The following is a 14,875-nucleotide window of genomic DNA, read 5'->3' as shown; positions in this document are numbered from 1 at the left end:
CAGTATCAACATTCAACTCCCTCTACCCAGAAAAACCTCAAATTTGTTGTCAACCTGAACCTACCATAAATGATTTTTGCCTTTTTTATTTTATTTAATAGGGGTAATTTTAAGCAACTCTATCAGCACTTGCCTTATATATTATATTCTCTTTCTCGTCAATATAATTTACATAAAAATCACACTTTAAAACTCAAAAGAATGTTGATTCTAGAAGTTTTTTTTTTAATCTTGGATGTGGCTAACTTTTTTTCTTTTTTCACGCATGCAACTATTTTCTGTATAAGACAATCCTATTTAAGCCATAACATTAAATGTAGACAGCTTTGCCAGTTAGAATTTAATCTTTGATTACAGTATGAAAAACTAATCTTTTTTACCTAATCCAACGCTGTTGATTAAATGTGGTCATAATATAAGTATTTTATTACCTTTGCAGTTTCATTTTTTCTTTTCGAACAGGCTTAAACAGACCTGCTTCAAGGTTCAACCCACATTTAGCACCTGCCGAACAAAAGGCTCGGGTTTATGAACCACTGTTGCATTCACTATTACAATTATAATATAGTAGTTTGGATTAAGTAATACTTTTTTTAAAAAAATGATAAAAAGTATTTCATGATTTTTTTTATATAGCAAAAGCTTTTTTCTTAAGAAAAAGAAAAAAGCTTTCGCTGTAAAGAAAAAAGAAAAAAATTATTCTTCAAATATTTTTTAAATATTTGAATAATAATTATAATTTAAAAAACTGATATAATTGTTTATAATTATAAGCAAAGTAACTGAATAAATAAAATATAATTTGGATAAAAAATTTAGTTAAAATTATATTTTTTTAATAAATTCATAGTTTATAAAAAACAAAATTAAGAGTTAATTATTAAAGAATTATGTGTAATATTAATGAAAAGGTATCTTTTTTTATTTGAATATAACTAATATTATATCTTATAGTTACCTGATGCGCACTAATTTATTAGACAAGATTAAAAGGTTATATCCTGTTAAATTATTTTTTTTATCTGATTCACTCGCATATCCTAGCATACACAATTTTAAATGTGCAGAAATAAGAAAATTATGGCAGGAGTTTTAATTTACAATAATTTATATCCTCTCAACGAAACCCTTTACTATTAAGTTGAATTTGGAATGGTATTTGAAATGAAAATGAAAATTGGAGCGAATCCAATAACAATTTTGAAAAAGTGAAATGAATGAGATGGATCCAGACGCGTCGGCAAAGGCATTCGTGGAGCAGTACTATTCCACCTTCGACACCAACCGCAACAATCTTCCATGCTCTCTTTCGAGGCTCAGAAGATCCTGGGCGCCCCCAACATCCTCGCCAAACTCACTTCCCTTCCCTTCCAACAGTGCCAGCACTCCATCACCACCGTCGATTCCCAGCCCTCCGCTGTCAACTCCGCCATGCTCGTCTTCGTCAGCGGCAACCTCCAGCTCGCCGGCGAACAACACTCCCTTAAGTTTAGCCAAGTACATAATCTATCTAATAATCTTTCGTATCTCTGCTTTATCTCCTAATTGAATTTTAGTTAATGGAACAAGTTCATTTTTTTGTCTTTCTTTTTTTAGCTAGATAGAGCCTTAAACTTTTCACTTATGTTTAAATCAATTTATTTACTTCAACTTATTACACCCAACTTATACATAATTTCACCTTTACATTATGGTAGAAGCTTAAAATTCATTTCATGTTCTAGTTTTCTTCTCTCTTATAAGTGCTTGTTGGGAAGTTTGTCCAAACATAACCAAACTCACTTTGGTTCAGCTTGTTGATCTTGCGGCTGTGTTCCATAATGTTCTTTTACGATTTAAATAAAAATTTCGTTTTTTGCTAAATTAGGCTTTTGGGGTGTGTTACTTTGTACTATTTTCTATTGTTAAGATTTGGCTTGCGTGAGTGAAGTTGAATTAAGAGTAAATAAATTGAGCTCTGATAAACAATTCTTGTACCAATGGTTTTCCTCTTGGGTCTTGGGTACAGATAACTCGATATTCCTGAACACTTACTGGTTTTTGGATGTGTTTGTTGACTCATGCTTTTGCGTTCCTCTTAATTCCTCCGAGGCAAAACGTATTATTTTAGGGGTGTCTCGCGTAGTTTGAAAACCTAAGTGGAGTAGTATCTATGTAGACACGTGTCTTTGGATTATGTAAAGGAGTGGAGTAAAGGATTTTTGATATGATTGCAATTGCCAATTATTATTGCTCAGATAGAACTGCGATTATTTGCTGTAGAAGCATCAAGGTAACTTGATGGTCAATTGGTCATCAATGTCATTTCTTGGCTGCTTTAGTTTGTCTGCTAATCTACTACTAATTACCTAATTTATGTTGTTATTATTTATTATTCATGAGGACTAAACTTGTTGATCTTTTTGTTGTCAGATGTTCCATTTGATACCAACACCACAGGGAAGCTATTATGTGTTGAATGACATATTCCGGTTGAACTATGCGTGAAGACAGACCTTTGAGTATGTTGACATGAAAAGGCCATATTCGCTTTGCCTACAGCTGTTTTGCTTCAGACTTTTGCATTTGAGAATGAATCCATCTTGGTTCGTGTTGAACGCATAATTGTGCCTCTTCAGTTTAGAATTTTCTGTTGCGATTGGTCAAAACGCTTTCAAGGATAAATTGTTAAAAGATTTATGCAAATTGGAGGGTCAAAACTTTTATATATTTGCTTCCAAAATCCCGTGAAAGTTTGTTTATGCATGTCTTATATTTTTTGTTGTATTTGATTCTATTGTCAAATTTAAATGTTGCTTTCACTTTCCATCTCTGATGTCGTGTGAGCTAGCAGTAGCTTGATTATCCTTCTAAGATGGACAAGGGGCGAATTTCCTTTTCTTTTCTGTACTGAAATTTATACTTGGTGAACAACTATAATCGCCATATATGTGTGGTAATTTTCAAATAACCGTGGTTAAGTGGTTTTAAAAGTAATCAACTGATGACTATAGATGCTACACCGGTATACCTTTTGGTTCCTTGTGGGACGTATTGGTATCAGTTACTTGAGGACCATGCTCCGGACACCGAATGCCAATAGATGACGGAAATGAGTAGCAGTCATTTCGAAGTCTCCAGCAAATCTACCTTTTTCCTCTACCCCCAGAAAAAAAAAAAGTGCCTTCCCATTAAACAGAATGCATTGCTAGGTGCTGAAGAGCTAATGTTGCAGGTGTCAGTGATGTGAATCAAATTTGGTGTCAGATGCATTGCTCAGTGCTTAATGTTGAATATCAGTTACACTGTTGCCTTCTTAGATTTCTCATGCTGTTACCCTGACCGAATCAGAGTTCAAACTTCTAAGAGAAGCACAGGTCAGGGAGGAATCAATGAATCGGGATAATGAGATGCAACAAACTTGTGTACAACACTAGAATTAGTCATGGATTAGGATAATGGAATGTCAACTAGGTCCTGTCCTCTTAGTTTGGTGAAAACTATGATGAAGATAATCATTGGACATTTTCTAAATTGTGACCCCAAGGGCTCTTTTCCCTTTCGGCCTTTCCCTTCCAACTTTTCGTCAGGGTTCATATAAAATCCAGTTGCGCGGTCCAAATTGAACGTTTCCATTGAATGACTAACCTACGCCAACCACAAAATAATAAGGCTATGTAAAATAAAAAAATCAAAATAAAGATACAAACCTATTTGACTTTCAGGGAATTTGGATTTTTCTTACTACGTGCAGAATCCGATTAAGATTCTAAACCAAGTGACTTTGACATGAAGGTCTTGCTTCCTATCAGTTCCCGTCTAAATCTACAGGAGAAATATGGCAAATTGGATACAATGGTAATGTATGATTCATGAGTGTGCTACAATAAGACACAACGCCTGTCCGCACTTGCAAAGGTCATTTCCTTTGTTATATTACTTTCAACCAATTTAGAATAGATTAAACACCACAAGAAAATGGCAAGTTTCACTAGTTTCCATTATGAGACATATTTGGAATGATCATTGAAGGAATGGATGGAGATTCAGATGGGTGTTCTTTGTCATCAGCTTCCTGGCCATTCATGTTAGGGACTTTCACCATCCCTTTGAGCATATTTCCAAATGATCTAAAAGGGTGGCTTATTCCATCTTTGACTTTCAAAATAAGAGAAACCTCCGATAGTTGCCAAGCCACAGTGAGAACAATCATCACCGAAAGAAGACAATGAGTCACGAAGTTCTGCCTCTTCAACTTCTTCAGTTCTTTGATTATCTCATCATTTTCACTTCCCTTACTTTCCCCAGCATCCTCATTTTCACTTTCTGTTTCCTGAGTTATAGAAGCCACCGGCTCAGAAGAACTAGAAGCTTCGAATTGCTCAAGTATCTCTTCTCCTTTCAACATTTTCAACTGCCAATAAATTCAGCACTTCTGTGTCAGTGCTACCTATACCATTAATATTAAAATAAAGTTTTAAGGAAGATTGACAAACTATGCATATAATAAACAAACACCATATGCAAGAATAAAATTTGAAACTAGTTTTTGCATATGAGCATATCAATATGCATGAATTGCAAATATACCTGAGAGACAGAGAGAAGGTGGGAAAGAGGGTGTTGGTATTGAGCATCATTGTTATGGAGGGATTCTTGGACTTTGTTGGTGTTGTCGTGTACAAGCTTCTGAATTGCTTGGTCGATGAGCTCAAACCTTCGATCTTGTTCCATGCTTGTATGTTGTTTGGACTTCAATAATAATAAAAGGGTCTTTCTCTGTTCTCACCCATCGGCCACCGACAAGAGGTGTATTATTGAATGAAAACCACAAGAGACGTGGCGTTTTGGTTTTGTTTTTTGGGTCTTCTCCTCATCTCTAGCATCATCCAACTTTGGGAAGTGGCGTTAGTGCTTCTTACCTTTTCATGGGAAACTTGTCTATACACAACACGATGACTTAGCCTCACCACATAATAAGTGGGAGAGTGGGGTCCTTATGTTGACTCTTCCATATGTGGTTCTTAACTTATATCTATATTTAAATAATTATCTTGGAGAAGAGTATAGTACTTGCGTAAAAATTGTTCATCCACTACAGTTAGTTTTTTTTTTTTTTTAACATGTTGTAATTATAGATGCTATTCTTTTGATTTAATATGCTATTATTGATATGAAAATCATTACGCTGTTACCAAATTATCTATTACAGCTTCATATTCAATGATTTAGTAATGCACAATTATGTAGATTAGAGTGTAAACTTTTATCAAGCAATTTTCTTAAATTACATATCTAAAGAATGGTTGCAAAAGCTAGCTTAAGTTTAAAGTTTTATAATATAATTCAAACTCTTTAGATAAGCAATTTTCTTAAACTACATATAATGCATAAAAAATATTTTTCCTTAATTTAACCGCGTCGCCTTTCCATAATTTTATTTAAAAAATAGTAATATTCTATATTAAACTTTTTCAAATGATCTAAATTTTTTAATATTATTTTTTAAAAATAATTTAAAGTTACACAAAATTGATAAAAAGAAAATGATGTTGCACATTCAAGGAATACTCAATGATAAATTATATTAATTTGAATCCTCCTTAAAATGGGAAATGGTACTTAATCATTTTAAACCAGATTAATATCTTAATAATATAACATTTTTATCTTTGTGGTTTCTTCTGTCTAGTTCTTCTGATGAAATGTAAGACAAGAAATAAGAAATAAAAACTTCACTGTATTTGAAACCCTATATACCACCAGAGCATTGAAGGCCAGTTTTACATAAAAAGAGAAAGTGTCCATCGCCATTATCACTATACAACCTAGACTGATTTACAAACTAAAAGCTCAATCAAGCTTATTCTACACATCCAAATACTCACACCATATAAGCTGGGAAGTCAGAAATTTATCCCCAAAGAGAAATAAAACTAGGAAGGCCAGAACGTTTCCCAAAATTGACACAAATCATCATCTTCCATATTGGAAACTTCCTCTTCCGAAGTTGATAAGGGTGCTTCATCACTCGTGCTGCCACGTTCAGTCTGTAAAAGAATCAACAAGTTATGCATTGTACAAAACAGGGAACCTCTCCTCACATAAAAAACATTGCTAAATGCTAGCTTAGCATGTTTAATTAGGTCCTAATTACTTTATGATTAGCAACCCACTATTTGACACTTTTATTGTTGAGTAAAACCTTATGCTGCTGGCCCCACTAATAAAGAATGGGATCAGATTATATTCTGATTTTCAACATTTTATGAGAAACTAGAATTGGGTTTCATCTAGTAATAAATAGTGTGTCCAAACAGAATATCGTGTTGCTACTTGCTAGCGTTACAGTTATCTTACTCAGTAAAGAAAATTAGAAATGGACTATGAAAGCTATGCTCAACACTTACTTCTTATTTGATCAATCTGAATGCAAAAAGTGGTATAACTAACAGATACCAGAGATGTTAACCGGTGTTATCCCAGACCTATAATTTATTTTTTGCTTTTATTAGCGTATTTACCTTGGCCTTGGCTTGACGATACAACAAAAGCAAGCGCCTATATTGCTGACGAGCACCAGAGGAATGGACCATGGAAAGCACCTGCTTCAAAGCCTTTTCAATTGCTGCATTTACTTTCTCTTTCCGGAACACGCTGAGAAAATCTTCATCATCACTTTCTTCTTCATTTGATTCCATTTCTTGCCGGACACTTCGTATACCAATTCGTTTTCTGCGCCATCGTAGCACAACCTTGTCCAAGATTCCAACTGCCCATAATATTAACTTGTATTGCTTCCGAACCTGGTATCCCCTTACACAAGCCTGCCCAAATAAATTTAGAAAAACCAAGGTTAATACTAGTAAATAGTTAAAAGTAAGTTCTTGATGTATGCATGTGCATGTCTAGCTATCTTTTATCTCCCCCCTCATTCCAATTTATAAAAAAATTTATTATTTATTCACTTTACAAAGTACCTACACTTCTACACTGCCAATATACAGGTACATGCAGAACTCTTGGAATTCAATTAGTATAGTAAAACTGTATTAACAATTTCTATTACGGTTACCTGTATCTTAACTACTTTCTGGCGCAATGCTAAGAATTCTTTACGACCTTTCCAGCCTCGATATTTCTTCTGAATCGATAAGGCAGCTAAATTGTAATCACGACAGCTCTGAGAACTAAGTTTTGACACGGCAGAAAGCACTGAAATGTTATTATCAATGCTACCTGCATCAATACAATATCCATCTAGACCAGCGTCAGCAGCAGCTTCTCTTTCTTTCCGTTTTCTAAAAGAATGTGCACGAAAAGCAGCTTGTATCCGTGCAGCTGCCTGAGCTGCATTTCTAACAGCATCCAGGAAAGCTTGTAGTGAAACCTGATCCTCACTGGCCACAAGATTTTCTTTAGAGACACTACTGACAGTTAACTCGGCTTCAAGCTCAGAAGATCCTTTAGAAAGCTCACTCTCTTCCAATGTGAGGGATGACAGATGGCTTGTTAGGTCTACCTCTGAAAGATAACCTGCCAGTCCCTTATGGCCATGGCTAGCTGCAATAGATGCAGCAGTTTTACCTGTTGGATCTTGTGAACTTGGATCTGTCACTGCTCCAGCAGATGCACCAGAAGCTATAAGCGAAGCAACCATTTTTTCCCTATCATGAAACAAAATATTTCAGTGGCCCAAATTCCCAGAACAATTAGAATGGATAGATCATTTATAAAGGCTTTTAAAAGCAAGAGTTTCAACCTTGATATGATCATTTATGACAGAATTTGGTCTAATAAGATTGTTTGATCATGTGAGAAGACCAATAGAGGCCTAGGTAAGGCGAATTAATTATATGGAGGGCAGTCTGATCAATAGAGATAGCGGAAGACCAACGAGAACTCCAGAGAAACCGTTTAAAAACATTTTGATTTAAATGACATTTCTTAAAATTCAGTTTTTGGTCCAACACAATGTCATAATTTAATTAATGTAGCTGATCCCATATGGTGGGAAAAAGGCATTTTTGTTCAAATAAAAAACTAAACATTTGGCTTTGATTGATTAGGCTTTATATACATGTTCAAGAATGATTGAAACATCCTGTTGCATGTGAAGCATACTGTTAGATGTGGTTATTACTCCTTAAATGCAGCCATCAATTTCTAATGTTTGCTGGGTAGGTATTAAAGGCTTTACTTGTCCTTCTTGTTCTATTTCTTTGCATTGGTATTCCCTTCTCCCAAGGATTTGTAAAGGTTTCTAAACAGATTTTATCAAGTATATTATTCAAGGCTTTCAAACAAAATGCTATCACAATTGCATATCAATATCAACAACTCAGTTTTCTATTACCTCCCAAACCTAGCAGCCCAATGAAGAGCGGTCCACCCATTGATGTCACGGAAATTTATATTCACACCACAACTAAGAATGGGGCTCAAGGCCCACTCAAAACCCAACCCAGAAATCATGTGTATTATCCCCTGTTCTTTCCTGGAAAAAGAACAGCCTGTCCCTTCATCTCTTCGGTTAGAAAGCCAGAGCTGCAACTTATCCTTCAGCAGCTCTTCAAGAAGCCAGTTAACAGTATCAGATGATGTTCTGGTGCCATCTAGAAGAGTGTCTATAATAATATGGCTCCATGAATCATCATCATCTTTCTGTTCTGTTGAAAGATAACTTCCAGATTCTATTCTGTCATCCTTTGTAGTTGAAGCAGAAAGGAGCATCTCTGCAAATCGAACAAGTAATAACAGATCTTCTAGACTTTTGCTGCCTTCTGTTTCCAATGAATTACAGCGAGTGCAACTAGTAGTCTTATTTCGAAACTCAAACCCCCTCACTTCACTGCATGGCACCCTATTTCCTGAAGTAACACACAAATTAACCTTCCCAAGAAGATAAGATGGAGCTTCACAACAGATTACACCATCCTGAATTATCTCTGCAGGAACTTCAACATCACCAAACATACAGGCCCAGGTAGAATCCGAGTCATGGCATAGAAATGACCCAATAATGATCACCTATGCATATAACTTGGGAAATTAGGATTCAAATATAGACAACATCAACAGTATTTGTATCATATAAAATATTAAAATTTCAAATGGAAAGAGAGTAGAAACAATGTATATGCCCCAAATGGTATTGAAATCAAAAGCTAAGAGCTTTCATTTTTAACTCCCTAGTTATTATATATATAACTAGTTATTACATATATAATTACATTATACAAAAAATGCATACATATTTGAACCATGTTGTGTATGCATTTTAAAGCTCTTCAAGAACATAGGTAAAGCTGAGTAATAAGCACCAAGAAGCAGCAGATAAATTCCCTAGTGCAAAGAGTGATAAATCATTACATAGGACATAACAAGTGTTGAAATTAAAAGGCCCAAACCTTTGTAGTCTCAGTGGCATAACAGTATTCTGGGGAAACTGCCCTAATTGTAAATTTCTGTTTCTGCACAACAGTGAAGCTTGAATCTACACCCAGAGGTTCTTGATTTTGGAATTGATCAAAACAGGTTTCATAGTAGTCATAGTTAGTTCCTGGAGTTTCTACCATAGAATATGGAGGAAATTTGACTCCAATGTCTTGAGGAAACAAGAAAACAGCTGGTGATATGGAACATCAAAGAGAGATGGAAGAAATTTCATTATATGCAACAAAAAGGGAAATTTTCAAGTTAAGGCAGAAGTAAGTCATACAGTTTTCAACATTATTACTGTTGGAGTTTAGCCACTGATTTTTTTCCCGGTTGGCAATCATTCCTCTTCCTGAAGAAAATAATGACTTTCCCTGTTTTAAGCATAGAGATTTTATTTCTTTGCAAGTTGCAAAAGAAAAATGAATTATAAACTCTTGATGACATGAAGTATATCTTAGGAATACTCACATTTTCAATCGCGTCATATGCATGTTGATCTGGTAATTTGGTCACAGATAAGGGCTTACACGATTCCAGCACTTCAGTCCAGTATATAGTTTTTTCATTTCCACCAGGACAATCATCAAGAAAGTCATGATAATATGTACCACTGTCATCTACAGAAAATACAATAATTTCAGAAGATTTTGCTTTCCTCTCTCTACAGTTGTTGTTTAATTATAATAAGGAGTAGCGAAAACAAACTATAAAGATCTTATGAAATAAATTTGAGTCTGATATAAAGCTGAATGTGACAGTTTGAAAAAAAAAGGTTGAGTGGATGATAGATTCAAATGAAACAACCAGCATATAACAATTGGGGAATTAGGTTTCACTTAAAGAAAATCTATCATACAGAAGGGTACCATAGACAAATTAGAAGAATAGAAGTATGGTCATACTGATATATATAGCTATGATAGCCTTGGACAACTTAAAATAAGCAGTTATGTTATAAATTTAACTCAACAGTCACGGCAAATTAGCTGTGAGGGCTGAAGAAGCCATCTTCATATGTTGCATAAGTAGAAGACAAGCATCTATAACTGAACAAATCAAAACACAATACAAGATAAAAGCATAAAATAGAATAATAATTCAAATGTTTCACTAACTTCAAACATATATTAATTTTATTCCCCCCTCGAAAAAAAACATTAACAGCTCAAGTTTGTCTAAATTACCTTCTCTTCCATTATATCCATCACAAGGTTGTCCTGGATCATTTGGTCCAGACAAAGCTACAGAGTTATCTTGCTTATAAACCACCCTTTGATCTTGACCTGGGATTAAATCAAGTGCAATTTCATTGAAAATGTCCTCATTCAAACTCAGCTGTTCTTCCAATTGGCGCAAGGCTTGTGCTTCGGATGTATCTTCTAAAGACCCAGAACTAGAAAATTTCTGATTAGGTTCACATGAATCACCAAACATGGATGCTGTTCCTGGGTTGTGAGTAGTATACGAGCTATGACTCTGACTAAAAACAGGAGAGGAACCTGATGACAATTGTGTGACATGTTCAGATTTGGATTTCCCCTGTAAAATGAGAGTAAACAGTAATGTCAAACTCAACCTTAGGTTGCTGATACAATTCTCAAGCAACGAACAAAATAAAGAAATAGGAGAGAGATAGGAACAGATGTGAAAGGAAGAGTGAAACTGTTATCTAAGGAACGAGATACAAGAGGAGAATTCCAAATACAAGAGGAAATGGCCCTTTACACTGAGAAAGTAGACTGTAGCGAGGAGATCTATGTAGTTAGAGAGTAATGCCGCTGAGCATAAAGAAAAGTACATTTCAAGAGGAGGATATAAACAAAGTTTCAAGAAGTTAAGATATTGCAAATGTCTATTTCATCACAATTTAATTTACTTTGGAAATACACATGTTAATTTATTGGAGAGTTTTAGAACTGAAAAATGTGATTGTGTGAGAGAGAGAGTTGAACTTATGGAAGAAATATAAACAGCTCATGGACTACTTTGTAAGTCATTTACACAAAGTAAAGAATTAGAGAATACAGAAATGCAGTATTCATAAGAAATACTAAAGAGGGTTGAAATTTCATAAGAAAAACAAACAAACAAAATTATTTAATTGAAGCTTCAAATCTGAACACTGAAAAGGGAAGATGTGCTTAAAGTTTTATTTTAGTTTTCAGAAACAGGGTAGGAGTGTAGGACAGTGAGATGTGTTGCACAAAAGGGATTCCCACCTTTTCACACTCATAATAAGCTGCAAGTACCATATTATGTTTATCTGATATCATGTTCTGGAAACTCACCTCACTAGTTTCTCTATAATGCACAAGAACAATATGGTCATATTCCCTGTCAAGAAACAATAGTGTATGAGCAAATATGAACATGCACTACAATAACATATTGGCATATAAATGAACCCATCTTAATACAAGTTACATATACTGAAAGTTGATTTTGTTTCACAGTCGAGATAATTTAATCTTGGTAATTAAAGTTGCCTTTTAATATAGCTTTGTAAGTGTGTAGGTAGATCTTAAAAGATACAATACAAGTAGTGGTAACATAATAATATGGTTGGTATCCAGCTAATAGTTAAAATTTACTCACGGCTCCAACATCCAATAGCTCCGTCTCTGAAAAGTACGGTTCTCCTCTCCATGTGCATAGTAACAGTTTAGGATTTCAACATTGCCAACCTAACCATGCAGATTAGAATGATCAATCAGATTGAGAAAATCAATACATAGAATTCTATGGCAAAACAAATGTTGGCACAAAGGCATCAACATAGCAAAAATAAGTGAATTATAATTAAAAAAGAAAAAAGCTCCATACCAGTAAAACTATTAAACAACAAATTGGTTGTATCTCAATGTTCTGTTACAGCTCATGCACATAATGAGTGCTGGACAAACTAAATACTTACTATTTTTTCCAAAAGCTTTTTGGAAGCTATATATGGCACAGAGCAGATTAGGAGATAGATTTGAAAATGAAATTTCCAATGAGGATCATTAATTAGTTTCGAATAATACTTTGTTTCAATATGCCTGAAATTTGAATACTTCTTCCTAATAATTTACTACATTTATGAACTATAATTTAATCACTCAGACCTGCTTGAAACCTTAGCAGACTTTTGCAATTAAAGCAAGAAAATAAACCAAATCCAAGTATAAAGAAAGTGATGAAGTAGAAGAAGCTCTAATTTCCTTTGGTATGAAAATTTCAAGCTGTTAGTATGGTATGATTATTGTATGTTTCATCTTCTCTTTTTTTCTGCGTTGTTCTTATTTGACAGTTGAGACTAAAAGAAAGGAAGGAGCTTGGTCCAAATTAGAGGGCAAATTGAAGCATTTGCATAAAACATAAAGCATGTCAAAAGTGGGCAGATGATAGTGGCTGACATGAGCTGCAGCAAGACAAATAGATGTCAAATAAAAAAAGGACAGCCTAGCAGACAAGGTTCCCGCTTGGAGAGGTTTTGGGAGGGTAGATGCATGTAGCCTGTGAAGAGGCTATTTCTTGGATTTGAACTTGTGACCTTTAAGGTCACAAGGTAGTAACCTTACAGTTGCACCATGCCTCACCCTCGTGTGAAAAAATTTAATGATCATTGTAGGTAATTTTAATTATCACAACACCATAAGACACTAATAACAGACCTTAAGCCGTTCATGCGCTTCTCCCACAGTTTTGCCATCTTTTTTCTTCCGCCAGTTATGACCATCTTTACGGAAGAAACGCATGATTCTTCGATTAAACAGAAGCAGGGATCCACCTGTTAAGAAAGTCAATTGGCAACATTTTCGACAATCAGTAACCCATAATCCAGTAGCAGATAAGAGTCGGAAAAAACTGTCCTTCGTTTCTTTCATAAATTTCAACAAAGAGAGCACGGGTGTTACCAGCTGGCTGATGAGGGGGCTGGTGGGTGAACTCGCACTGGTCGTGATTCCGTAAAATGTAAAGCACTTCCACAGGCTTGAGCCATCTCCTCTTAGCTTCTTGAAACAGATCATCGATATTGTACTCCAAACCTGCCATGACAATGTCAAATTAGTCCAACAATTCATAACTCATCCTATTGTTACTTCCTATCTTCTGTCTTGGTTGGTAGGGACAAGGGAATCATGCAGAACCTAAGTGTGATCACACACACTAAGAAGTAAGAACTTAATAATCCTCTTTTCTATCTCTGTAATATCAGTCCAATCAATTATTCCCTCGTGTGAGTAAGAAGGACAAAAATTGGGTCCATGAAGTAAAAGTTGTGTGGTAGCAAAAGTGAACTGTAGAGTACTGTCTTAACTCTCGATTCCCAACTCCCAACCGTATTTTCCAAAAAAAAGGTGTGAAGCATTAACAAGCATAAATTTACAATCAAATTAAGTCTAGATTCACAGAAACAAAAGTTTGTTTCTATTTGGCCATCAATTGGAGTTCTACTAGAGTATTATCGTCAAACCAAACACAACAATATTGAGATTTGATTAAGCATCGCTAATCCCCAGTAAAACTGAAAAGCGGAAGGGAGCAATATGAAGAGAAAGGTCTTACCAGGTGGCATAGTAATTAATCGCGGAGAGGATAGGGGAACTAAAATTGGAGAAATAGCACTAGCTTCTCCACAAACACAAACCTAAGGAATGAAAAAGTTGATGATGATATATTATTGTAGAGTTAAACAAGCCACAACACACAACACAAGCACCGGCCTTTTCTCAGACTTGAACTGGCCCACTGACAGACAGAGATAACTTGGTTGAAAAAGGTTTGGTGTCATTATTTTATACCCCCAATTAATTCTGAGCATTTGCAATCACCTAAGAGAACCAGAATGTTTCTTGTTTACTTTTTTCCTTCTGTCTTACCTACACTTTTATTTTGTCTAATTCTAAACACACATTACTAATTCTTTTTCTTAGTAACCAAGTGATTTTAATTCGTTAAAGTTAAAGATTGAATTTTCAAACATGATCTTTTGACGGAAATAGTTTTAGTCTAGACTTTCCTTATTGTGCAATCGAACTTCAAATGAATTAGATCATTTTTTCATGATGAAACAAAGGATTAAAAATAAAAAAGAAAAATTCTTTCATCAATCACTACCTTACATTTACATCGAATGTTTTATAATATGTTTGGATAAATTAATTCTGACTCTCAAAATTATACTAAAAATTTGAAAAATAAAAGTAATAGTTTGTAATTACCTTAAATAACCAGAAAGAGTCTAATTGTTTCTACTTTCTAGTAGTCTTATTTGCTCGAGGCGGATTAGATGGTAGTATAATGAATATTTATAATGTCAATGTATTCTAGTTATTATTTATGAAAATTTTATGAATATTTGTTAAAAACATTTTTAACTTAAGTATGAATGTTTTGAATTTTGAAACTGTCGGAGGAAATTTCGTTCGAGTTCACCAGGACGGAGAGTTAAGTGTTGTTGTGTAGCACTTCA

The 14,875-nt window shown here is 34.6% G+C and overlaps 2 protein-coding genes and 1 pseudogene across 2 annotated transcripts; 1 reads left to right on the top strand and 2 right to left on the bottom strand.

Moving 5' to 3' along the window:
* The first annotated feature begins 1,130 nt into the window (after window positions 1-1,130).
* Window positions 1,131-2,808, top strand: LOC114397514 (annotated as a pseudogene).
* An 810-nt stretch (window positions 2,809-3,618) lies between these two features.
* LOC114397513 lies at window positions 3,619-4,922 on the bottom strand. The gene is made up of 2 exons (XM_028359583.1): window positions 4,570-4,922; window positions 3,619-4,393 (listed from the first exon to the last, which is right to left on the bottom strand). Exons 1-2 carry the CDS (start codon window positions 4,711-4,713, stop codon window positions 3,971-3,973), a joined length of 567 nt encoding a protein of 188 aa, XP_028215384.1. The 5' UTR covers window positions 4,714-4,922; the 3' UTR covers window positions 3,619-3,970.
* A 777-nt stretch (window positions 4,923-5,699) lies between these two features.
* Window positions 5,700-14,297, bottom strand: LOC114394873 (calmodulin-binding transcription activator 4-like). The gene is made up of 13 exons (XM_028356547.1): window positions 13,969-14,297; window positions 13,317-13,448; window positions 13,074-13,189; window positions 12,016-12,104; window positions 11,709-11,754; window positions 10,605-10,959; window positions 9,889-10,037; window positions 9,701-9,791; window positions 9,390-9,607; window positions 8,336-9,009; window positions 7,055-7,646; window positions 6,504-6,806; window positions 5,700-6,029 (listed from the first exon to the last, which is right to left on the bottom strand). Exons 1-13 carry the CDS (start codon window positions 13,976-13,978, stop codon window positions 5,916-5,918), a joined length of 2,889 nt encoding a protein of 962 aa, XP_028212348.1. The 5' UTR covers window positions 13,979-14,297; the 3' UTR covers window positions 5,700-5,915.
* Between the last annotated feature and the right edge of the window lie 578 nt (window positions 14,298-14,875).

The sequence above is a fragment of the Glycine soja genome, chromosome 18, assembly GCF_004193775.1.
Source record: "Glycine soja cultivar W05 chromosome 18, ASM419377v2, whole genome shotgun sequence".
Lineage (NCBI taxonomy): Eukaryota > Viridiplantae > Streptophyta > Magnoliopsida > Fabales > Fabaceae > Glycine > Glycine soja.
Note: the sequence above shows the minus strand (reverse complement) of the source record. Positions and strands in the feature narration are given on the sequence as shown.